The following is a 26,215-nucleotide window of genomic DNA, read 5'->3' on the forward strand; positions in this document are numbered from 1 at the left end:
GGCTCCAGAGCCTCCCCTGGACTGAGACGCTAATATCTGTGTTGGTGCAGGGAGCAGAGACCTCTTGTCAGCCCTGCTGGAGTGCAGAGCTCTGAAAAGTAATAAACAGCCTCCTGCTGAGGGAGGGGACACGCCCTAAAGCACGGGCGCGGTCAGAAAACAACATGCGGCACCCGGGGAAAACAGGAGCTGATATAAGAGCGTATCAATATTTCGCTCTGAGCCACGAATGCGCTAGGCAATAACGCGCACACCGAGGTAAGCAGACAACGCAGCTGCAATATACTTATTGAACTGAAAGCACTGTGCGCTTAACTGCCAAACAGAATAATCATGGAAATGTATGAGAAAATAATGCATAATGTACTTATCACTTGCTGTGAGCAGCAAAGAAAGAGGAAGTACAAGAAGAACTGCAGTTACCTAAGGGACAGTCTCTATACGGATTGGCTGGTTTGGGTGACATGTTGGAGGCCATAGTTCAGGTCGCCAAGGACTCCGGGAAATGGAGTTCAGAAAAGCTAAAAGTTGTTTTTCACTTAATATGGATTTTTCAACACCTAAGCAAGTTTCGTTATTTACAAAAACCATTGTTTAAATCTTGCTGCTGAGCTATTTATCTTAAGGTTAATTAAAAGAAAGGGATGCATAATGCTCGCCCCTGTGTCTTTAATAGAATCAATAGTTATTCTGGAAAATCTTCAATTCCTTGCAGCTAATTCAAATATTTCAATTAAGCTTGGATGGGAGGGTGAGAACATAAGCTACTAAGTCGCTCATCACAGTTGGTTATCTACTGTATTCATTAATTAAACAGCAATTTATTTGATTGACCCATCATGGTTGTTAGAAGGACTGATCTGAAGTTACAAGTTTCTGCCATTCCAAAATTAGGCGAAAGCATGAGTTTTTCCAACCGGTACTTGCCCCCATCTTAAACATGAGGTGAAATCTCTCCATAATGGATTGCAAATGTCACTGCAGTGTTAAGACATGAGTTTTGTCTACTGTATGTTACACTTTATATTGTCCCTAGCTTCTTCACTTGCATATCAATGTTTTTTGGCATCACTCAAATGTTTGTTCCCGAGTGAGGATTGCAATGTTCCCACCCAGCTGAAACCTGAAATTCACAGGCACACAGTATGTGATCAGAGAGTTGTTTCAACAATCATTTAATGCACACTGGCACATCACAGGTTCAGATACTCCCCGAAGAGTAGAACCAAGAGCCCAGTATTGATCCTCACAGAGGAATGGACTGCGAGAAGCACAGGAACAGATAGTGCTGCATGTGGAACAGTGGGATCAGGTTACACTGCTTTGCCTCCCAAACCCCAGCAGTCAGAATGCTCTTACCCCATGAGTGACAGACTAGATGCACAGAATCAATTCTGTACAATTATTTGGCCATGCTGTACTTTAGCCACTGCTTGTTCTTTAGTTCTGCAACGCAGCACATATCCCCACTGTCTATGTGGACATACCGATGACTGTCTTGAAGAAGGTTCACAGTCTCCTGCAGTTTGCTGAATTGCTTGAGCTGGTCATTTAGGTGATCGACCTTCCTGGTTAGCTGCTCGTTCCTCTGCTTCAGATCATCTAGAAAGAAATACATGTTACCAGTCTGCACATTACATCAGTATCGCTATAAAGTTTTTAAATTTCAGTGATGTTGAAAATGTCACTATGAATGTCACTATGAACGACCACTACACTTATCACGCTAGCTTAAATTGAATTATCCTATTTTGCTCTTGTTTGTTATCTTTTCAAAGGGATGTAGCATATGTAAGTAGGCTTACCAGCACATGACATTGCACGCTTGCATAGTGTATAGACAGAATGCATTCTTTTGAATCAAACTTACCATTAACATTAGATCTCAAGATATGGTCCAATGAAATAAATATCAGTGAATAACAGACTTTCAAGATATTCACTATAATGGATTGCTTCAGTTAGTGATCTAATGGCTCCATTTTCACCCATGTAAACAGATTATAATCCACTTTCAGAATTGGGTAAATATGAACTAATCTTATCTCTGGCCTCTCATCTCCCCAAACCTCGTGGGCTTTGGGAATGGACCTACAGGCTGCATTGAACATGAATCCTTCATTAGATGTTTTTGTATAAAATGTTGAGTTTCATTTAGAACACCTTTGGGAGCAATCGGTTTCTGGAATATTGGTCCCTTTTTCAGGTATAATTGTTAATAAAATTGAAATTCTAAAAAACCTTGAGAGCCTAGAAACAGGCAAACGTTCAAGTAAGTGCTTTTTCAATTATTCAAATTCATCTGATGTTTTAGGAAGCAGGACATCTTTATGGACATAGGGGCAATGAACACTGTGCTACATACATGCATAGTTGGATTTAGAGCCACATTTTACAGTACAAAAGACCACTGTGATCAAATATGTTGCTGTGAATGAAAATCCCACAATGGAAGACAGCCAGTCAGCACCATATTGCCCATAGGACAGTTTAAGGACTGCTTAGGGGCAGCAGCTCTGAGAGCTTGCACTACCCCTCACTAAATTGTCTGAGTACACTTCTTCACCTGTCTCATCCAGTTTCATATTTCCTAGCTGTGGATGTTGCAGTAGGTAGCGCATGGAAGGAGGACATCCCCCCAATACAAACTGTGACATGGAGGTGGTTTGCAGGATCACGTGGGACTGACCTTGTGTGAAGAATAGCAATGCGATCTACATAGGTCAATTAGAGGCATAGAGATCATGGCAGGCAGACTAAAGGGTGCACTGTGAAGACTGTATAAACCAGTGCACAGGCTTTCAGTCAGGTGTAGGGGTGCTTGTGCCACTGTACACAAGGGGTACACCTGGTCCTAGAATTAGACATCGGCCTGATATTGTTATTAAGGATGCAACAAACCCAAACATTACTTGGCTGACTTAACAGTTTGAAGCCAGTGTCGAAATGTGGGTTTCGGTCATCAAAGTACGCCTGATCCTCTCAGTAGGAGTTAGGCAATTGGTGCATTTCTATAAAAAAGCTCATTGTAAAATTAGTTTATGTTCTTCATAAAGATGATGAACAACAGTATGGCTCAGAAATTTGGACAGCTGCTTCCTATTGGTATCACCTGTTTATTGCGCATGCCACTACTGCCCCTGCCGAAAATGTTGCATAAACTACAACGAATCTATGCGAAAATATAGAGGGGGTGTGTTACAGTATTTATTAAAGTGTGGGGGGGGGGAATTGCAGGGGGTCTCCCCTGCATTTATTTTCACATAGATCCGTTGTAATGGATGCAACGTTTTCAGCCGCGAAGTAATGGGTGTGTAGTTTTCACATAGATTCCTTACTATGGTGACAAGATCAAGATTCACCAAACTGTGCCTTGGAAAGGAACTCATTGGCTAAGAATATTTGCTAATTGAGGCACAAGGCAATTAATGGACAGATACTCCATGCAAGGTTCTTCATCCATCTATGATAGTTCAAATAGATATGGGATTTGATCAAAGGAGTTCTTCTAATGGCGCGTTCTCTGAATTTATTGAATGCATATCCCAGCACACTGAAAAATCTAGTGTCTTTGGAAGGAGGATACCTTTTGTCTGGAGCTTGTTATGAACCTCAAATATCTTGGTAGATTCAGTTTGCTAAGCCAAATGGGGATACAATTGTTTGTAGGATTCACACTTCACTGTAGTAAGCTCTAACATTTGCAGGTGTGGTTACCACACCATATGGGAAACCTTTTTTTCTTCCCAAGCGAGCACTGTGTGCATCAAGGCTCCTTGGGTTTCCTCTCATTTATTCGGGGCACATTAATGATAACAATTTGTATCATCAATTAGATCTTAGTTTGTTTTTAATAAGGGAGCAATGCCTTATATTTATGAATATTTCATTGAGTTAGTTACTGCTTGCCTTTACATCAGCTTCATTTGTAAATCAATTGCCTGACTGGCTGCACCACATTCGGTGTGGATATAAGGTTAAACTCACATGTTGGGGTCATTCTGGGCGGCTATGCTGAAGTTTTGGCAACAAGTTATCTTGTTTATTGGATAATTATATTTAATGACAACACTGCAAATTGGCTGATTAAGAATACTCTTGGAAGTTGTGGGAGTGGTAGCTAGGAGGGAAGGAAAGGAATGGGAGAGCTACAGGAGAACAGTCAAATACTTGAGCTCAAATAGTTATGTACTAAAACATGCAGAGATCTGATTCAAGAAGGATGTGCGGTGGCAGCGGTGTCTGGTTGTGGGAGGTTGCACAACCAAAACCATTTGAATCTGCACTGGGAGAGCAACTGCAATTATTGGAAAGGAACACTTAGGCATCTTGATGGCTGACAGAGACGCGCTCTGTTAAGGTTTCCAGGAACATGATATAGGACAGCCTTCTGGACAAGGCAAGTGATCTTGAAGTCTGTATGCCATTTCACTGGGAGGCAAGGCAGTGGTCTCACCTTTTTAGGCAACAAATCAACAAAATGGCTTTGGGGCCTTTGATTTTTGTTTAGGGCAATAGTAATAAAACCATTTGATGCTGAGCCCCTCCTTGATACAAAATATTGTTGTCGAGCCACCCCACTGAGTAAACAGTGTTGCTGACCCCCCCCACACCCTCAGATGCTATATGGGATACATTACTCACCGTAATCGTATTTCTGATGCTTGTATCTGCTTAGATTCACATGCTGTGCATAGGCCGACATCTAGTGGAAGCTGCGGAGTATTGCAGTTTGTTTTTCGAAACTCAAAAAGGGGCATCGAACTAAGGTGTGCCAGTAATACTATCCCTAGTGTGAAGTCCACTTTACCCATGATCCCTCACGCGTATAGGACCCTTAGATTGTATTTTTTCTGATATGAGGTAGCATGAGGAGTAGCGCGAGTACAGAGTATCCAAGCAGATAGATAAGACTACAAGCATCCATGCGCCTTCTCTCAGAGGGGAGGAAGGGCGGGCGCATGTGAATCTAAGCAGATACAAGCATCAGAAAAACGATTACAGTGAGTAATGTATCCCTTCTGAGGCTTGCGGAATCTGCTTAGATCACATGATGTGCATAGATTAGCGAGCAGTGTTAGCACAAGGAGGTGGGATGTGAGAAGCGTCATGAACGAACAAATGTCTTAGAACCGCTTGTCCCACTTGAGTTTCTGTCTTGGGATGAGTTTCAATACAGTAGTGCAGAGTAAAAGTGTGAATAGAGCTCCATGTAGCTGCTTTGCAAATGGTGTTAAGGGGTACATTTGCAATGAAAGCCAGAGTGGCCCCAGTACCTCTTGTAGAGTGGGCCCTTGGCGTAAAAGGCAGTGTCTTTCTGAAAGGGAGTAACACAGCTGGATACATTTGACTATCCATTTAGAGATGGCACCTTTAGAGATGCAATCTCCTTCTCTGCCTGTAGCTACGGAGACGAACAGTTTATCTGTCTTTCTTAGCGGTCTGGTCTTGTCTACGTAGTAGAGGACCGCTCTTTGCACAACTAGTGTGTGTAGTTTCACCTCAGCAGAGCTTTTGGGTTCTTGGAAAAAGGCCGGTAGCTCAATGGACTGGTTAACATGGAATTTAGAAATACACTTAGGTGAGAACCTAGGATGAGACTGTAGAACCAGTTTATCCTTATGTACAGCAAAGAAAGAATCCTGCACTGCAGAGCCTGAATTTCACTGACCCTTCTTATGGATGTAATGGCTACCAAGAAGGCAGTTTTATAAGTCAGGTGTTTGAGACTAGCTTTATGCATGAGCTCAAAGGGGGGCCCCATGGGTTTAGCAAGCACCACATTAAGGTCCCATCCTGGTGGTGGGTTAGAAATTGGAGGGTGGAGTCTCTTCACCCCTTCCATAAAGGCTTTAACCACTGGCACTTTCCAACATGACACCTTGTTATGGGAGGTGGTGTAGGCTGACAGCGCCGCCAGGTGTACCTTGAGTGAATTACATACCAATCCTGTATCCAGAAGGTGGAGCATGTAGGTGACAATATTGGAAGGAGTGAAACCAATCGGGTTGATTTGCTTATTCTGCCACCAAATAACAAATCTTTTCCATTTGTCAAAATAACAGTGCCTTGTGTTAGGTTTTCTTGATTCTTTTAAGATATCCATACATCTCTGTGGTAAATTGAGATGGGCAAACTCTATGACTTCAGGAGCCATGCTGCCAAGTTCATCGAGTTGGGTTGAGGATGCACTGGTTGTCCCTCATGCTGGGTGAGTAGGTTGTACCAGCACAGGAGTCTGATGGGGTCGCACACCGCCAGTCTGCGCAGGTGTGGGAATCACGGTTGTCTCGCCCACATAGGAGCAACTACGATGAGCGTCATCGATTCCCTGTGTATCTTGTTGACCACCTTCCTCATCAGAGGGGTTGGTGGAAAAGCGTAGGCAAACATCCCTGACCAATTCATCCATAGAGCGTTCCCCTTGGAGCCTGGCTGGGGGATCCTGGATGCGAATTCTGGGCACTGTCCGTTTTCGCTTGCGGCAAATAGGTCTATAGTGGGGAAACCCCACTGAGAGAAGAGATCTTCTACGACTTCTTCGTGTAGACGCCATTCGTGTTCTACTGGGAGGGGATCTCTGCTCAAAGCGTCCGCTAGTGAATTGAGATCCCCTGGAACATGTTGAGACGACAGGTAAATGTTCCGTCTGAGTGCCCATATCTAAATTTTCTGGGCAAGCCTGGACAGATTTCGTGTACGAGTGCCCCCTTGTTTGTTATGTAAAACATTGCCGTTGTGCTGTCTGTTAGGATCTGCACTGACAGGTTGGATAGGTGGGGTTCGAACACCCGAAGCGCTCTGAAGACTGCCAGAAGTTCTAGCAGGTTGATGTGATTCTGAGCCACTGTGTGAGACCAGAGACCCTGAGCTGTGTGGTGAAGGAGGTGTGCTCGCCACCCTGACAGGGATGAGTCTTGTGACTACAGCCTGTATTTCTGGGTTGTAAAAGGGTTTCCCCTTTGAAAGATTCTCTCTTGTCCACCAGCGAAGACTCTGTACTAGTGTTGGCCAAACAACCACTAGATCGTTCCACTGACCAATTGCCAGAGACCACTGTTTCGCCAACCATTCCTGCATGGGGCGCAGGCGCGTGTGGGGAACCAGGTAAATACATGATGCCATCATGCCTAGTAAACATATCGATTTGCGCACCCTTATCTGGTGATCGGACTGATATTGAGGAATTTGCAGTAACAGATTCCGAATTCTTTCTTCTGATGGAAAGGCCAACCCCTCTTTGGTGTCTAGGACAGCTCCTAGGAACTGTTTGGAGGTGCTTGGCATCGGCTTGATTTTTTCTCGTTTATTGAGAAGCCCAATTGAAAGAGGAGGTCTTTGAATGTTGGGTCTGCAAATTGTGGGGTTTTCCCCTGTGATGAGCCAGTCGTCCAGGGTAAGGGTACACTGGGATTGCCTCCCTGCGTAGGTGCGCCACCACCGCCAGTACCTTGGTGAATACCCTTGGAGCCGAGGCTATACCGAAGGGAAGCACTTTGAACTGGTAGTGCTGGCTGTCTACTTTGAAGTGCAAGAATCTTCTGTGGACTGGGAACATGGAAATATGAAAATAGGCATCTTTCATGTCCAATGTTGCCATGTAATCTCCTCTTCTTAGCAGGGGATTACTTCCTGGAGTGTAGTCATGCGAAATTTGTGTCGCTTGACATACTTGTTTGCAGGATGAAAGTCTAATACTGGGCGCATCGTTAGATCTTTTTTTGGCACAAGGAAGTAAGATGAATAAATACCTTTGTTTACCTGGTTGCCCGGGAGGAGTTCTATCACGTCCTTTGCAAGAAGAATGACAATCTCCTCTAGGAGGATTCTTTGGTGCTCCAAGGAGTGTATCTTCTGTCTTGGAGGATGGTCGCGGGGGCGCACCAGTAGTTCTATACAGTATCCTACGGACACTGTGGACAGCACCCATCTGTCCAAAGTGATCCCTTCCCATGCGTGGGTGAAGGTGGAAATGCGCCGCCCTACTGGGGATGCATGGGAAGGGACCCAAAGCGGAATGTCACTGTTTATTGGGAGGCGTAGCGCCTCTACCTGGGCTGGCTCTCCCCATACCGCGGCCCCTTTTTTGGCCTCTGGTGAAACCTTGGGTAGTTTGCTGGTTAGCGCCCCATGAGGCTCCTTGGTTCTGGTAGTAATTGGACCCTCTCTGGGAATTTTGGCTGCGAGAGCGACATAAATTGTTCTTTCTCTGCTGGTTCGTGGGCTTATTTGTTAGCTGGCCAAGGGACTTTAAGGTGTCATATTTGTCCTTAGGCATCTTCAACGTTTCCTCTACTGCTTTCCCAAACAGGACATTAGGTTCTACCGGCATGTCTATGAGGGTGGCTTGGGTCTCGGGTTTGAACCCAGACTGCCTTAGCCAAGGGTGTCGTTTAATGACTCTGCTTTCGGCTATCAGCCTCCCTGCATTGTCTGCTGCATCGAAGTTAGCCTTGAGAATGCATCCGGACACTGATCTTCCTTCCGACGCAATCTGGGCCAACTGGCTCTTTAGAGGTTCTGGTGCAGAGGCAATGAGGGCAGCTACCTGTTCCCATTGGTGGCAGTTGTAGCTTGCTAACAGAGTGGTGGTATTGGCAATGCATGCTTGGTATGCCGACGTGGATGCCACCTTCCTACCTAGAGCGTATATTCTCTTGCTCTCCTTGTCCGGGGGAGCTTTGTAAGATGCTAAAGGTGTTCCCGCTCTCTTCCTGGTCGTTGTAACCACTAACGAGTCAGGTTTTAACTGACCCCTTATGTACAGTGGGTCGGAGGGAGCGGCCCTAAATAATTTTTCTACTCGTGGGTTAACTGCCCGAGTAAGATTAGGAGTCACCAGAGAAGGATCGATTCTGCGTTGAATAGATGTTAGAATGGGGATAGCCTGAGCAATGGATCTTTTATCCCCTAGAATTTGCTCTGCAAAATCTCTCTCTTCCTGGGCACCTTGAGTGTCAATTTGGAAATGGGCTGCCGCCTTGGCTAAAACTTTGTTAAGCAAAGGCTGATTGTCAATAGGTGAGTCATTCAAAGGGGGGTCCTTGGGAATAGGGGAGTCGAGACTATAGGCCTTGCCTCGTCTTCCTCCTCCTCTTCCTGGTCCTCATCATCTCCATAGTAATCGACCCCGGCCTGGACGTCTAGCATCTGTACTTCCGAATCCTCACCATACTGTTGGGTAAGGTTCAACACTGAAAGAGTCTGAAATCAGTCCCTGAACTGGAGTCTCAGTACGGAGTCTCTTAGTAGGAGGTTGAGGGTCTTTGGATCCCGAAGCAGCAGAGGTAGCAGGAGTACTCTAATAACTATTGAAGTAATTTGGGTCTTTCTCATAGAAATCTACAAAAAAAGACATTCTCCTCATCACTCTGTCAATGTCCACCGAGTTCCATTCCTTGGAATTCCGAATAACCCTTCCCTGCTGTGGTTCCTCCTCCATGCCCATGTCCTGAGGAGTGGGAGGGACAGGTTTTGGTCTAGAGACAAGGTCAGGGGCCTTGGGCTTTTCTAGAGGCTGTTTGTGTTTCTCCTTCTGAACCTGGTGTAAAGAGGCTTTCTTCTGTTGTTTTTCCCCTTTCCCATGTGTAGAGGAGTGTTTACCTGACCCCTTGGACTTTTCTGAATCTTTCGACGCTTGGCGTCGAGATTCGGAGGAGGGATCACAAGATTCGGGAGTCTTAGAAGAGGGGTGTTGAATCTCAGACGCAGACGTCTAGCGAACTACCGGAGTAGCCTTCGAACGTGCTGCCTGGGGGTAGAGGTCGGATTCGTCTTCTGACGACCATACCTCTGTGACTTTAGGTAATGTGGCACTCTTAGCAATCGTAGATGGTTGCTGTGTGTCATGGGGCAAACGTGACCTGGAACGCCTAGAGGACACAGATTCTGCGGTCCGCTCTCTCCGTGCATTCTTCTGCCGATCACTCGACACGCATGTCGAATCTCGGGTGGGCTTAGTGTGTTTAGTGGAAGAGGTGTGGGTAGCGCTCTTGCCGCCAGATGTTGTCCCCATAACTGACCCGCCGGACAGTCCTCCGAGGTCAGGGGCTTGCGCTTGGGTGACTAACGACACCCCTGTGCCCTCGCCGTCTGATATGGCGGCATTGCTGCAATCACTGAAGGAACCCACTGCGTCCATGGCCTCGAGTTGCCTGGCAACGTTTGGTCGAGCGGTCCTTAAGTGTCTTGGCTTTGAAGAGTTTACAAGCACGCAATTTGCCTCGGGGTGGTCCCTTGGAAGACACAGGTTACAGGTATTATGTTTATCTACCCAGGGGAATTTACGGTTGCACTTCGGGCAGAATTTAAATGGAGTACTCTCCATATGTCAATATCTGGCAGCGGGCGGGTATATGTAGGAAACGTATATGTGTGTATATCCACCCCCCCCCCCACTCTGCCTACTTGGCAGGGGTGAGGCCAGAGGCCTTCCAAGGTCCAAAGTCCATTGTGTAGTCAAACGGCTGTTCTTCCTCGGTCTCAAGTACCGACGTTGATCTTCGACGTAGGCTTGGAGAACTGGGATTTTTTGATAATTCTATGATAAATGGCTAAAAGCCACGGGACTCTGCGATAATGCTTCCGACAAGTATGGCGGAAAAAAACAATCTGAGGGTCCTACACGCGTGAAGGATCATGGGTACAGTGGACGTCACACTAGGAATAGTATTGCTGGCACGCACTAGTTCGACACCCCTTTTTCGAGTTTCGAAAAACAAACTAATACTCTGCAGCTTCCACTAGATGTTGGCCTATGAACAGCATGTGAATCTAAGCAGATTCCACAAGCCTCAGAACTACTTATATTTTCTATTGAAAGCAGTTCCTGTACTCCGTTTTTTAAGAGCTTTGCGCCCCCTGGCCTTTCTTTGGGTCCCCAGAAGGGGGCCAGTCCCACAGTTTGTAGACCAGATTTGCTTCAAAGTCCAATACAAAAATGGCCTTTATTAAGGCAGGAAGGTTGCAAACGTCATGTCCGTATCAATTTGCCACAGATCTCCACTTGGCATGTAATAATGTATTATTTCTTACTCCTTAATATGTCCTTCGCTCAATCTCTTGTCTCATAGAATGTGAATACTCAACTCACTCCTTTGCAAATTAAAAATTCAGAAGGCAAGTCCAAGTTAAATGTTCCAATACATTTCTTAGGCACTCTGTTTTCTGGATATATAGATTTAAAAATGGCGGTCCATTTGCTGACAACAATTTTGTTATCTTTTTCAAAGCTATTATTTCTGGCGCAGAGGATGCGGGAGAAGTGCTAATTATTCACATGTATGAGTATTTTATGGTAGCATAGATTGTCTTTATCTTGTCTGTTTCTTCTGTGGGGTCCATTAGCACTATGGCTTCCATATTTATTCTCCAATAAGCACAAGTGGTCCCTGCGCCTGTGCGTGTGTCCCTGCTATGGGAGCGTTCCTTCTCTGTGAGAGCACCCCTGATCTATGAGTGTTCACTTTCACTTTATGTTTATACTTTCTGCTGTGCGAGTGTCCACTATAGAAAGCAAGTATGTGTGTGTGAACTTTGTGTGCATTAGCAGGACTTCAGATTAAGAGTTACGTACTGCAGAGAAAGGATTCCCTTTGTAGTTTCTGTAGTGATTGTATGGGCAAGACATTAATGTCCTTTGTGCGAGTTGCTTCCTGTTTTAGGAGAGCCAAAGATGTGTGGGCACGGTGTGTAAAGAGCAAGAAAGCTGCTTGAATCAAGCACACAGTAAACATAACCTCCAAGGAAGTAAATCATAATTTTTGTCTTCTGAGCTCATGGCTTCAATAGAACCCTTACTCAAGTTCCACAATTTAAACTTCATACAACAAACAACGAAAATTCAACATTAAAATATCATATAAAAGTTAAAATATTCATACAATAATGTACATTTTAAAGTGCATATGCTTATTGGTTCAATCCTTGATGTTAAAAATAAGATTCTTATAAAACCATAACTTTATTTTCCAACCATCCAATATTACATATCAATAAGGTCCTATACACAAATCTGAGCAGTGCAAAGGTATGCGCTAATGTCTTACTCTGGTCAATACGCTCCCACAATGAATCACAATGTATATTCAGTGCTATTTACAAATTGTCCAAATATACATATACGTTAAGTTCATTAAGGGCTCACATTCTAATACTAAATGCTTTATGCTCTCACAGGGTATGCCACAAAAATGACAGGAAGTAATTACAGAATCAGTTCGGTCCCATCTGGAGATATTTTCTCTCGTCCTTGATAAATTAAGACTAAACTTCATTACTACATTGCTCATACGACTAGAGGGGAATTTCATATGGTAGGGTGAAACCTATCCCAATCTTTTGTGCACTTCTTTTATACTTGGGAAGATCTTAAAGCGCTGGATATCATTGGATTTTTCATACCTATCGACCCGTATAAACATTTATGTTGTGCTTCTACATCACAAATTTCCTCTAGTGAGATACCCTTATCTATACTAAGTTGTTCACATTTTTCTACATACCAGTTAATCCGCTCCTTTATATTTTCTTTATATTTCTCAAACAAGGAGTTCACTGGGTGGTTGTATTAATTTCTTTAATAGTAATAGGCGCTTCAGTATTACTCTCATATTTATCAATGGTATACCTAGATCAGTTTGAATCGAATGATTGGCGTTGGGATCCCTTTAGGCAGGGCCAGCACTTTTTTCCAGATCAGAACCTTAAGAAAGGGGTATTCCCACAGAAAACCGAGAAAAAAGCTGAATGCGCAATTACTGCGCATTCAGCTTCTAAGAAAAGAAATCGAGGCCAATAATGCTGAACATCCCGCTCCCCTTGTTAGGCATTATAGACTTCAGGGTTTGCAGGGGACAAAAAAGAAAAAGGGATCCTGCGGCGTCAGCTCTGACCCACATTAGTGGGAGGGAACTGATGCTACATGGGTACAGGAGTGCCGGAAGCACACTGCTGTGCAGCAAGGAAGAGGGGATGTTCACTGCAACTGGTGGAAGTTGCATCAATGGCATCAGGGGAAGTTGGGCTGTGGCTGGTCTAAGCAGGATAAGAGTGCGGGCCACACTAGCATGCTCATGTCACCTAGATAACGTGGACCAGACATACAGAAGAATTCCAGATTAGGGAGTGGGGGGGAATCTAGCGGCCAGTAGTGTAGCAAGGAAGGCAAAGGATCCACAGATGGAAAGTGACAGTTTCCAGGGAAGGTGAGCTGGTTGGAGAATGGAATAGGGAATGATGAAGAGGTTCCAGATATTGAGGTAGAGATTGGGCGTCAGCTAGGATGGCAACAGCATGGTCCTTACAAAAGGTCTAAGACAATACATGAGGGACAGAAAACGGTTGTGCTTCACAGGAGGAGGAAGTTGGGCACATAAGAGTACAACCAACACCAAGAATGTGCCTGTTAAGGAGGGAGAAACGGTTTGGCCGCAATGGGGTATTGGCGCAGTTAGCTTGCTAGGAGCCCAGCAGTGTATGATAAAGCCCTTTGTTCAATGCAGGTCAGGCACTGGAAGGTAGAGAGGGCAACATTCCTGGAGGAAAATGATAGGGGAAGGTAGGACGACTAGCACACAGGTGAAAGGAGGCACGAAGGGGAAGAGCCGAGGGTTGGAGGACCTTGGAACAGCGCATCAGTAAGTATGGAAAACACAAACAGAGAACGTGTTGCAATTGGGGACCAGGAGGGACCCTGTGAGCAGGCACCAGTAGTTAGGACAACTGATAAGTTAGGGAAAGGGGTATGGCATGTGATGCAGTTAAAGAGATTGGAAAACAGGGGGATCACAAACCCTTTGGCTTCCCGTTTGATGGCTAGCATGAAAGAGTACATTTGTATGGATGTATTTATCTGCCTTTTTAAACTTCTGCCCAGGGAACTGCATTTCAAGTAAGGGTAAAATGAAGAGGCGAAAGAACTAGTTCAGAGCTTCAGGGTGCCGACTAACATGGATAACTGGTCGTCTGTTTCCTTTATGGACGTCAGTGAATACTGCAAGAAGATCCAAGACAGAAGTGTAGCACTTTTCAAATCTCTAGACTTTATAAAAAAGGTATAGAGTAGTTGTGGGGGTAACTCCTAGTTGAGAAATCATGAATGTATAGCATGGTTGGGGGATGATCACTCTGTTGAGTGTGGGGAAGTAGATATGTACCTATGACTCCAGGGGATAATGTCCATACAACCTATCTTCATGGTGCACAGAGTGAGCTGTCTTGCAGGTGCTACATACTCCTTTCTGGTATGCCCCAGCGGGGAGGGCTTGAAAGGCGTCTAGATTAGGGATCAGGTTGGAGGAGGTGGGGCATGACAGGCCTTAGATAAAGGGCTGTGTTGGAGATTTCAAGTGCTCCAAGTCAGCAAGGAGAGAGCACATTTTCCAGTGCTAAGGGCACATTACAGCAAAGGGCAGTATGGAATGATAAAATATGGAGGGACAAATGGGCCTGTAGGGAATGTGCTTTTTAATGCTGCATGTTACAGATTGCCCAATAGAAGACACTACACAGATTTTTAGAAACATATATATACTCGTTATTGAGGTTGTTACATAAGCAACATATAGTTCATAAAAAAATTAGGCAACAAAAAAAAAAAGGAGTTAGGCAATATATTATAAAAACAGTAAAGGGCCTTCGACAAGTCCCTTTCCAATCCTAAAGCCAGTATAAGGTTAATTACCTGCTGGTATAATACCCTACACCCTACAATGCTAATGGAGGGGGAGAAAAAGGGATTCCCTAGACACAGGTCAGATACCTAGAGATAATCAGGAAATCATAGCCAAAATGTAGGGTGGAAAATGTTCTTTTCCTACCGCATTAGAACAATCTCAACAAGGTATTATTACTACACTCAAATGGTAGATAAGGGAAGAAAATGGTTAAAACACACAGCCCGAACATAATAGTCAGTACGCTTATTAGAAACAAAGTTACATCATGGGCCAAAACAGGTCCCAATGTACAAAACAAGTGGTTACATTATTCTAAGGGCCATTCTTAGCGCTGTTTGTAATACTACAAATCCTTATATGCTGGGGTTACCACCTCTGCATTGCAGAAAATGCAGGTCATCCAGAACTCTACTGCACGTATTGTTACGAATACCCAGATGCATGCACATTTTTCCTGTTCTACGATGGCTAAACATGCTCCCTTTGAAAGTACATATTGACTTCCAGCTCTCAACTATAGCTCACCAAGCCCTTTAAGGCACGGCTCCCCCACTTCATCCAAAATCATTGGAAATGGCTCTCTTCAGCAAGGCCTAGATAAGCAGTACGATGTATCATGATTGTAAATCGCTTCAGATTCTCCAGGGGCTTTAGCCGTGCCTGTACACTTGCGGGTGCCAAACTTTGGAACTGGCTTCCCCAATAAGTATGAACAACTTGATGGCATTTAGGAAGAAAATCTAAACCCTCTGTTTTTAGTCATACTGTAGCCTTATGTTGACCTGCTTTGTTTCTCTGTAGCGTGCTCAGATACTTTTGGGTCATAGAACCTCATCTATGCCTTTCTACCCACCTCCCTCAGGAACAGGGGCAATATGCATCACTACTTAACATAACAATATCAACAATGTTATTTAACGGCAAAGATGTGCTGCAGTGATTTATTAGTCAGAAATGAATACAAAAATCAGTGTTCATTTTGTTAATGGATGTAAAAAATTTTGCACATGCACTTGTCACTTTATGAGCTTGTGCAACATTTGAAGTGCGCTGAATTTTTTGAAAAAAAAATAAAATACTAAAAGATTAGCTGTCTCATTCAGCAGATTTAACAGAAGTGCTCTTTTTGTTTGCATAAAATTACTGGTACCTTCTAAACATCTCAAACTATCCTGGCCTAGACAAAGTTTATTGTCACGGTAAGTACCTGGTAAAGTCACATTAGACGAGTTTTCAGAATACCCAAAGGTTCTATCCCACTGGTGCAACCAAAGGGGCAACAAGTGATGGGGGACGCCAGAGAACCCCCCATGAAGGAACAAGAACTATCAGGCCAGGAAGAGCCTGCTGTAGAGGGAGAACTAGACCCACACTAGTTAATGGAAATCCCAGTAGGGGGGCTGGACCTCAAAAACCCCACTACCCATTGATGAAGGATCCAAGAAACATATTGGGATCGTAGGACCCCAGGAGATGCAGTCATTGCAAATGATGTGGAATTTCTGGCCCAAAAACATCGGGAGAACAGTGAGTTTGGGTGCAAAATGTATGTCAAGTTAGTTGGGACCTCCAAATTCAAGGAACTTAAACCCATTGACTAGCAAGGATCCTGATGACCAAAAGAAGCAACAAACTAATAGCCGAGTGGACAACCTGCAAGGCTGAAGCACCAAACTACTAAGGAGACAGGAGAATGAAAATCCAACCAAGGTCGTTCAAGGCAAGCTCAGGGAAAACGGGAAGAGGCACACAGCAACAAAGTCCTAAAACAGTGATGAGGTGGGGCAGCAATCCACCAGACTTCCAAAGTATGAAGTCTTCCCACCTTATGTCACTTGGGCCAAAATGATTTGCTATCGTGGTAGCACTGCAGCAGCCAGGAAAATGGCCCTTTAAGGAATAGCCAGTCGAGTCAGTGAGGAGGACAGCAAGAAGCTATGGAAGAGCCCAAATATGGATTTCACCAGCAGAGAAGGAGGAGGAAACAAAGGCCAAAGGAGCCAGGGACAGCCAGAATGACCACCCCGGCATCTTCTGCAGCAACCTGTCGGGAACTTTGGAAGCAAAGGACGAGGGCCTAAGAAAACTGATGACAGAAAACTTGATTACGGAGTGAGAGGCATTGCCTGAAGGACATTTTTCTGTGCCGATTCCGTATTTTGCTTGCAGTTATGACAAAAAAGGCACCCCAGAGACAGAAAATACCGAACATACATTTCTAAGTCAACAACGTTGTAGATATTGTGAAATATTGGATTGCAATTATTTTTGAGGCTGGATTTCATCTGTAAAGCCAATGGTTTAGGTTACATATTTTGTTCCAGCCACTATGTGACAATTCAAAAGGAGAACATACAAGAATTATGCCACTTTAAAAATCTAGGCCCAAAACCTTTGAATGCAATTACTTCCCAAATGAATTCAGCAGGCTGAGCATGTTTAGAGAGGAACACAGCACAGATACAGGAAAGTCTGGGATACTGCCACAAATGCAATGTTCCTGGATTGCAAGTGTACAAAGAATAGCAATTTATATTACAAATATGTCCAGAGTAGTGAAAACGTGTCCACAATTTAAATGTAATTTGTATTCAAGGAACGTCTTTATCATGTGTTTTTGAATACACAAAGTTGTAAATTATAGGTCGTAATGCAGCATTACGCACAGGAGATCTAAATGACACATGTGTGGCATAGAAAACTGTATACAATTGCAATGACCGTTTATCTATTTATGTTTGCATTTGTACAGCGTGCGGTGCCCAGAGGCATCTAGGCGCTCAAATAGTAGTCTTACGAAAGATGGTTACCTTTTGACAGATCTTAAAAAAGCATACATTGTTACAGATATTGCAGTAAACATCGTAATTGAATCATGATCAAAGGATCACAAAGGCAGGACTGTATAAGACAATACAATGTTTACATTTGACTTTGTCAGTACATGACCTCCCGGAAATAGAGGTTTAGTAGATTATTGCTGGAGGTCAGAGCTAAAGAGGAACGTTTTAAGTTTTTTTCTGAAGGACCAATATGATTGATCATTTCTGAGTTGGTGTGGAAGAGCGTTCCATAGATTAAGAGCTACTACTGGGAAACTGGAGCCTCCGGCTTTTAATCTCTTGAATCAAGGTATGCTGAGTTGATTGGTGTATGCGCTCTGCGTTGGTCTGTTGGAATTGGCTTTGCTAATAAGGTTGCTAAGATATTTAGGCGCCTTCTTGGCCATACATTTATGCGTCATTGTTTGAATTTTGCGGAGACGTGGTTGTGTCTATGGATGTTTAGAGCAGCTCTTATGGCATTGTTTTGTACTGTTTGTAGCTTTTTAATGTTTCTATTGCTGGTTCCAGCGAAGAGAGAATTGCAATAATCTATCCTTGATAGTATTAATGCTCTGGCCAATGTGATGTTATTTTCAGGAGAGAGGAAAGGTTGACTAGCTCTTATTAGTTTGGCCGTGTACGTAGCCGAGGAGACTACGGCATTGACTTGTCTGTTTAGGGTGAGGGCAGAGTCAATGTAGACTCCGAAAGTTTTTATCTTACTGGCTAATGGGATAGTATTGCCATCAATGATGAATGATTTGTACTGCTGGGTGAGGCTATTAAGTTTTGTTTTGTTTCCAATGATGATAAGCTCTGTCTTATTAAGGCATAATTCTTTGATGGCCATCCAGGCCTGGATGGCGAGGTATATTTTGTTTAGGTTTTTTGTGTCTGTGTCATAGCATCCCGTAATAGGTATTGGAAAGTGGGTATCTTCCGCATAATTAGTATACAAGATACCCATATTGTCCAGTTTGTCAAATAAAAGTTTGGTAAATGCGTTGTAAAGAGTAGGTGAAACACAAGAGCCTTGAGGAACCCTGCATGTTACCGGGACTAGGGGGGCTGCTGTAGATTCTGAAAAGACTGTCATGGATCGATTAGATAAGAATGAATTGATCCAATTTATAGCGTTTGAAGAGAATTGGGCTGCCGTGTCTAGATGCTGGCATAGGATGTCATGATTTACTAAATCAAATGCAGCGGAGAGATCTAGTAATAAGAGGATACATAATTCTCTGTTGTCCTTGTACTGATCCATTTGTGATTTCAGATTAAGCAGGGCTGTTTCTGTACCGTGACCTGGTCTGAAACCTGATTGTCTTAGACCTAAAAGGTGGTTATCTTCGAGGTGTTTTTGGATCTGCAGATAGGCTGCGCAATTTAATATATTCAGTAAGAAGGGAACAGTTGTAATCAGATGATAGTTAGTTGGAATATTGGGATCCAGCGTGGGTTTTTTGAGTAAGGGTAGAACCCAGGCTGTTTTTAAGTCATTGGTGACTGTGTTGGTTGCAAATGAATTACTGATGAGATTAGTGATGAAAGGGGCAAGTTCCAGTACACAATCTTTTACCAGGGTGGCAGATATCCCCTTTGCATCTGGAAGGTTTTGAACTTTTAATTATGTTAATTGTGTCTAGAGTACAGTGTGGAAAAGGGAGAGTTTAGTTACTTCAGAGGTGTCTAGCGGTGGGTGACTGGTTAGGGGGTTAGGTTAAGATTAACTTTAGTTTTTTTCTGTTCAATTTTGCATTGTAGGAGTGCGACTTTATCCGCCAATGCGTTTTGGATTTTGGTACACCATTGTGTGTCTTTGATCGTAAGCTCAATGGTAGATACTGGAGATTCCAATTCCCGAAGAATAGTGAATAATTCTCTGGTATTAGATTGGGCATTGAGTATTCTTTGATTATAGACTGCACTTTTGGATTTGATAGTTTCGAGCTTATACTCGTTGGCTAAAGTTTTGAACAAGGTTTTTTTTTTTTGAGATGGGGATTTGATCCATTTGTTTTCTGCAGATCTTTTTTGGGCCAGTAAGGCTTTACGTTCCGGGGTGAACCAAAGGTTAATGTGTGCCAGAGGTTTGGATTTTTTACTTTTTAGTGGGGCAATTATCTCCATCGCTGCTATCATGGTTTCGTTATAAAGGCTAACTAGGTTCAATGGGTTGCTAACCAAGTGCTGTGTATTTAGTATAGGGGAGAGTAGAGGAAGCATTTTATTTCGGCTGACATTTTTGAGGTTTCTCGATGGGGCCAGCATAGTTGGGATATGCTTATTAAGAACCTTAGAGTTAATGTTGGTAGTGCATGAGATAATGTTGTGATGGGACCAAGGTGAGGGGATATTGGACTGGATGGTGGTAGTACAATTAATATCAGCTAGCCAGTCCAAGGTGTACCCTTTGTCATGTGTTGGTGCCATGATTCTTTGTGTGAAGCCTTGGGCTTCTAGGGTGTTTGCTAAGAGGGTGGCATTCAGGTCTCGGGGTCATTTAATCCTAAATTAAAGTCACCCATGATAATCATGTTCGAGTGTGGTTTCAAATTGTGAGCCAGCAGTGTTTTGATATAATCTTCAAATGTAGAAATGGCGCATGGGGTCTATAGACAATGTGGATTGTGAGAGTGCGGGTAGGTGTAAGGGACATTTTTGCAGTCATGGCTTCACGAGATTAGAAAGGTGTGGTGTGGGATATTCTAATATCTAGGGATTCTTTGGCTAGTAGTGCTACTCCACCTCCTCTTGCTGTAACTATCTTTCCTTAGATAGTGTATCCTTCCGGGATGGCTAAGGAAGGGAGAGAGAGGGCCAGAGGCTGTGTGTAGCCATGTTTCCGAGATTGCTAGAAAGTCCAGATCCTTAGTTTTTATAGCATCTGCTATGTCCAGAGCATGGGCTGTGAAGGATCTGGCATTGGTGAGCGCTCCTTTTAATGAGATCACGTGAGGACAAGTTGGTTTAGTGGTCGTGGCTAGGATGTGACTATAATCTTTAGTAGTCTGAAGGTTCATGGTAGTGATGTTGGTTTGTGGTTGTAAGACCATGGCTGTTTTGTCCTGGGGCAGTAGAGTATCTGCCACTAGCGGTTTCTTCCTGGGAGCCTTGTGTAGTCTAGAGGATAATCTATGTTTTCTCTGTGTACCTGTAATAGGTTGTGATGTCCATAATGTCTGGGCGGTAGAGGTTAAGACAGTGTCTGTGACCAGATGGTTGTATGTGGATCTAGTAAGAGGGCCATAGCGAATATGACTGTTTGGCAATGATGTGATCATATGTGTCTTGTGAATCCTTCGGGAGGAGAGGCGGTTTCTTCTCAATTGGCCAGTGATAGGTTGTGATTGTTTGAGGATAGCAAAAGTTTGGGTTGTGTGAATTGATGTTATAGGTGTGTTGGGCCTAGCAGACTAGAGGGTGTCTGGTGGTGCGGACTGGTGTCTTAAAAGTGACACATGGAAGGGAAAAGGTATGGTCTTGTTGAGGAATGGTGAGGGACAAGGGAGTGGATGGTGTCGCAAACACTGTAGACGGCCTAATCCCGTACCAAGGTGGATGAAAGCACCAGCTGTGCAAGGCAGGTCCATCATTATATGGAGTAGTGAGTTCACTGAGTAGTGGTTGGCTAGTAAGGCTAGCATAGTGAGCCCAAGGAGCGGGGTTGGGGTACGCATCCTAGGCGAAGATTAGCCGTACTAGGGACGTATCTAGCATAAGGTACACCCAATAGAGTGCAAAGGGCAAATATACTCGTTAACACTCGTATGCAAATCCTCTCAGTAGGGTTAAGAGAGGGCTCGGAATGAGAATGCAGAAAATAGCTACGGCTGTCATTTCAATTAGTACAAGCATTACAATTGCAGTAGATAGCATCATATGCAGTAATAGTAGTACTGGCGATGACTGATAGTAAAATAAGTGGCATTCCCCTAATCTATGCTATCCATGACCATAACATGCATGAATCCGGGGGCTACGCACAGGCTAACAGTCACAGTTTTACAGGCTAGTCATTGCATGAGATCATCTGGGCTAGTAGGTATAGTAAGAGCATATAAATAGAGGCAGCTTTATGGGATTTTAGTGAGCAAGCTAGGTCAGGATTTACAACGCAATACCTAGCAATACATTATGAGGAAAGGTTCAAACGTTTTAAGTTCCGGAGTATGCAACAGCCGAATAATGTTAAATATGCGCTAATAGTACGTATAGTTACACAGGGGCAGCAGGATGACAGGTTATTCTTACCCTGTTTTCAGGATTTTGTCCAAGGTACAAGGTCGGGATGTGATGTGTAGATGGGCAGAAGGAGCTGGCGCTTTTTGGCCCCAGTACGGCCCGGACAGGACCAGACAGATGTTGCCCTTAGTCTAGTGGGTCTTTCGTCGTCGTGGGCACGGCTACCGCCTTCCGGTCGCACCGGAGGCCAGTTAATGCAGCCTTGGGGTTGCCTAGCAACCGATGTCAACAGACTTGCAATCGAGTTCGGCGGCCATTACCATCCTCGTGGTTAATGACAGACTGCAGGCGTCGGGAGATAGGGGTAGATCCTTGCCTCTGGGGACGTCTGGCCTCTATGGGGAGGTAGATGGCATGGGATTTCAATGCAGAGCAGCACTTGTTTTATTTGACTTAAAATAAGGAGATATAGAGCAATACAGGAACTAATATAAAAGTTCCAATTCATTCTACCATACATACATTTCACTTGGAGTTCTTGCATCTGAAATTCAGAGTGACATGCCAGAGTCTGCCGACTGAAAAGGGGAGTTACTGCTTAAAAGGGGAATTCAAAACTCTGCAGCTCCATTTCCAGGCCCACCCAGATCAGGAATGCACATTAACAAAACATGAAGAGCCTAGACAAAGGGACATTGCTCAAGTATAGGCTGGTTATGAAGGCTAGCCAGAGCCTTAACAATTGGTCGAGCTGATAAACAGAACTTCAAAGGGCTTGTCATCATTTCTCAAAGTCCAGGCCTGCAATGAAAACTGCATTAGCCCAAGAAGTCATGGAGAGTTTAATGAACTATACATAGCAAAAAACATCTGTTCTCACATACACTGATATCATGAAAAAGGAGTAGGTAGGTGATGTCACCTGCAGGAAAATGTCACCAACTCCACACTAAGAAACCAGATTCATATTAAAATGAGGGAAATGTGTGAATAGGCAAACAAATGGCAAAAATGTATAACTGCGCCAAAACTGATCATAGCACAATCGTTCAAGTCTCTAAATGTGCACATCGATATACAGAATCTGAAACTTCATTTTATTAAGCTACCATACTTTAATCAGAAATTAGAGTCCAAAAACAAAATTGCCATTTTCTTCAGTAGGAGTGTTTCCCTTACACCTTTTTCTGTGTATCATGGAACTGAGAAAACCACACCACTGGCACAAGGCAGAGATGGACACAGAAAGATATACAATTTCATGCACACAGGAGGGATGAATATTGGAAGATGAACATTAAGAAATGGAATGATCTGGAGATGGGAGAACAGAGATTTAAGGACTACATCCTATGCAGATTGGAAACCAGTCCATTGGGAAGATACCCAGTCTACATTTGGAAATTGATTTCCAGATGGCTACCTGAAGAGAAGGAGTGCTAAAGGAAGGATTCCATGCTGACTGTGTCCCAGCTGGATCTCCAAAATCATAAGTCATATTCAAAAGGCACATTAAGTCCCAAAGATGTCCAGAGAGATTGACTAGAGTAAATCTGTGAAGTTAAGAGGCAGGGAGCTCCGGGGAATGTAATTTGAGAACAGGAGCAAGCTGGAGATATTTTGCATGCCCTGGGTCATTCCAGTTATACGGAACACCAAGTAAGTTACCCCATTAAACCTCTTTTTACGGAGAAACTAAATTTAAAACTGATTGTATTTTGGTGCCACTTTGAAGTAGAATTGCCTCTGCAAAACTGAATAATTTGAAGATATAATTAGTGGCGTAAGTCATTCCAGAGTAATTCTGAGTCATGGTATTGTTGAAAAATACAATTACTTAAGGTGATATTGAGCATTAAAGGCAGCCAAGGAAGACCATACTCATAGATGTGGTATTTGTGTAACAAAACACATGCTGAGGGAATTAATTATATTTAATAGAAATTGTGTTAAGTGCAAACCCCTGTATTCTCCTATCTTTCAATGCACACACATATTGATGTGTAATGTGGAAGGGAATAGTATACCTCCATCCCGATAATACATGCATGCTAAAAACCATACACAAATGCATTAAAGTTGTGCAGGCATACACAAATTAAAAATGTGCACACTCAAGTAGCTTGAAAACAGTGCACAAACATGAATTTAAAGCTGCATATTTAGCTGTATTCAAGTCTCTCTCTCTCTCACACACACACACACACACACCAAGTAACAGTCATGTTTAGTGAAAGTCACACATACATTTTTAAAGAAAGCTGTACCCATGTATGTCTTTTGAGAATACAGTATGCATGTGCGTTTGGAATAGATTCATCAGATGCCTGAGAGTATTATTTCATATTCAAACCTACAGGAGACCTATGTAAGCTGGTCATTGTCTACTGTCAAGTAGATTATACCTAGCCAATACATTCACTACCGCGCACCTGCACAGGGTAGTTGGTTGTTTGTAAATGTATTTTAAATGTTACTGTCAAGTAACTTACTCCGATATCATACTGGTCTTGATACTGGAGAAAATCGAATCTTTTAAACACACTTTCCTCATCTTGAACTGCTATCATTGAAGTATTTGGTGTTGTTTAGACTGAAGCCAACTTAGAAAATAAATTAATATGCCTATTATCTTTGAGTAATATTTGGGATAAATTACTCACCATAATCATATTTCTGATGCTTGTATCTGCTTAGATTCACATGCTGTGCACATGCCGACATGTAGTGGAAGCTGCAGAGCATTACAGTTGTTTTCAAAATTAAAAAAGGGACGTCGATAGGGCGTGACAGTAATACTATCCCTAGTGTGACGTCCACTGTACCCATGGTCCTTCACGTGTCGAGGTCCCTCCGATTGTTATTTTTCTGAAATGAGGTACCATGAAGTGTAGCACGAGTACAATAGTATCCAAGCAGATACGTATCTGACAAGCTCATAAGCATCCATGCGCCTTTTCTCCGAGGGGTGGAAGGGTGGGCGCATGTGGATATAAGCAGATACAAGCATCAGAAATACGATTACGGTGAGTAATGTATCCCTTCTGAGGCTTGTGGAATCTGCTTAGATCACAAGCTGTGCATAGATTAGCGAGCAGTGTTAGGAGAAGCTGGTGGGATGTGCGAAGAGATGTCTTAGAACCGCTTGTCCCACCTGTGTATCTGTCTTGGAATGAGTGACAATGCAGTAATGCTGAGTGAAAGTATTATTGAGCTCCATGTAGCTGCCTTGCAAATGCTGTCTAGATGGACATTTGCAATAAAAGCCAGAGTGACTCCTGTGTTCCTTGTGGAGTAAGCCCTCCCTCGGCGTAAAAGGCAGTGCCTTGTTTGATAGGGAATAGCACAATTGTGTACATCGGACTATCCACCTGGAGATGGCATTCTTGGAAATGCGGTCTTCTCTGCCTGGTGCTACGGAGACTAACAGTTGGTCTGTTTTTCTTAGCAGTCTGGTCTTGTTTACATAGTAAAAGACCGCCCTCCTTACATCAAGTGTGTGGAGTTGCTGGAAGAAAGACGGCAGCTCAATAGACTAGTTTATGTGAAATTTAGAGATGAATTTAGGGGAGAAGCTAGGGTGAGTACGTAAAACCAGCCTATCCTTGAGAAGAAAGAAAGGGTCCTGCACTGACAATGCTTGTATTTCACTAACTCTTCTTATGGAAGTAATAGCCACTAAGAAGGCAGTCTTGTAAGTCAGGTGTTTGAGACTGGACTTATGCATCGGCTCAAAAGGGGGTCCCATGAGCTTAGTGAGTACAACATTGAGATACCATCCTGGTGGCGGGTTTGAAATTGGAAGGTGGAGTCTCTTTACTCCCTCCATGAATGCTTTGATGACAGGTACCTTCTACCATGAGACCTTATTGTGGAAGTGGTATAGGCTGACAAGGCCGCCAGGTGGACCTTTAAAGAGTTGAATTCTAACCCCGAATCTAGCAAGTGGAGCATATAAGTTAGAATGTGGGAAGGAGTACATTCTGTGGGGTTAATTTGTTTAGATCGCCACCAAAATACAAATCTCCTCCACTTTTCAAAATAACAGTGCCTAGTGTTAGGCTTTCTTGCTTCTTTCAAGATATCCATACATCTCTGCGGCAGATTAAGATGTCCGAACTCTATGACTTCAGGAGCCATGCTGCCAAGTTCATTGAGTGAGGTTGAGGGTGCACGGTTAGTCCCCCGTGCTGAGTGAGCAGATTGTACGGGCACGGGAGTTTGATGGGATCGCACACCGCCAGTTTACGCAGATGTAAATACCAGGGTTGTCTTGCCCAGATGGGAGCAACTAGGATGAGCATCATCTGTTCCCTGTGGATCTTGTTCACCACCTTCCTCATGAGAGGTGTTGGGGGGAAAGCGTATGCAAATTGCCCTGACAAGTTCATCCATAGGGCGTTCCCCTTGGACTCTGGCTGGGGGAACCTGGACGCAAAGTCTGGGCATTGAATATTTCTGCTTGTAGTGAACAAGTCTATTGTGGGGAGCCCCCATTGCGAGAAGAGGTGTTCTACGACCCCTGCG

The 26,215-nt window shown here is 43.7% G+C and overlaps 1 protein-coding gene across 6 annotated transcripts in view; it reads right to left on the bottom strand.

The window, feature by feature from the left end:
- Positions 1-26,215, bottom strand: part of LRRC36 (leucine rich repeat containing 36) — a 1,132,044-nt gene that overhangs the window by 76,830 nt on the left and 1,028,999 nt on the right. For all 6 annotated transcript variants that reach the window (XM_069604413.1, XM_069604376.1, XM_069604369.1 and 3 more), the window contains one exon: positions 1,488-1,602. In XM_069604413.1, the coding sequence (XP_069460514.1) occupies positions 1,488-1,602 (115 nt within the window). The remainder of the gene's footprint in view (positions 1-1,487; positions 1,603-26,215) is intronic.

This window comes from Ambystoma mexicanum, chromosome 1p (assembly GCF_040938575.1).
Source record: "Ambystoma mexicanum isolate Mex_15411 chromosome 1p, UKY_AmexF1_1, whole genome shotgun sequence".
In the NCBI taxonomy this organism is placed as follows: Eukaryota; Metazoa; Chordata; class Amphibia; order Caudata; family Ambystomatidae; genus Ambystoma; species Ambystoma mexicanum.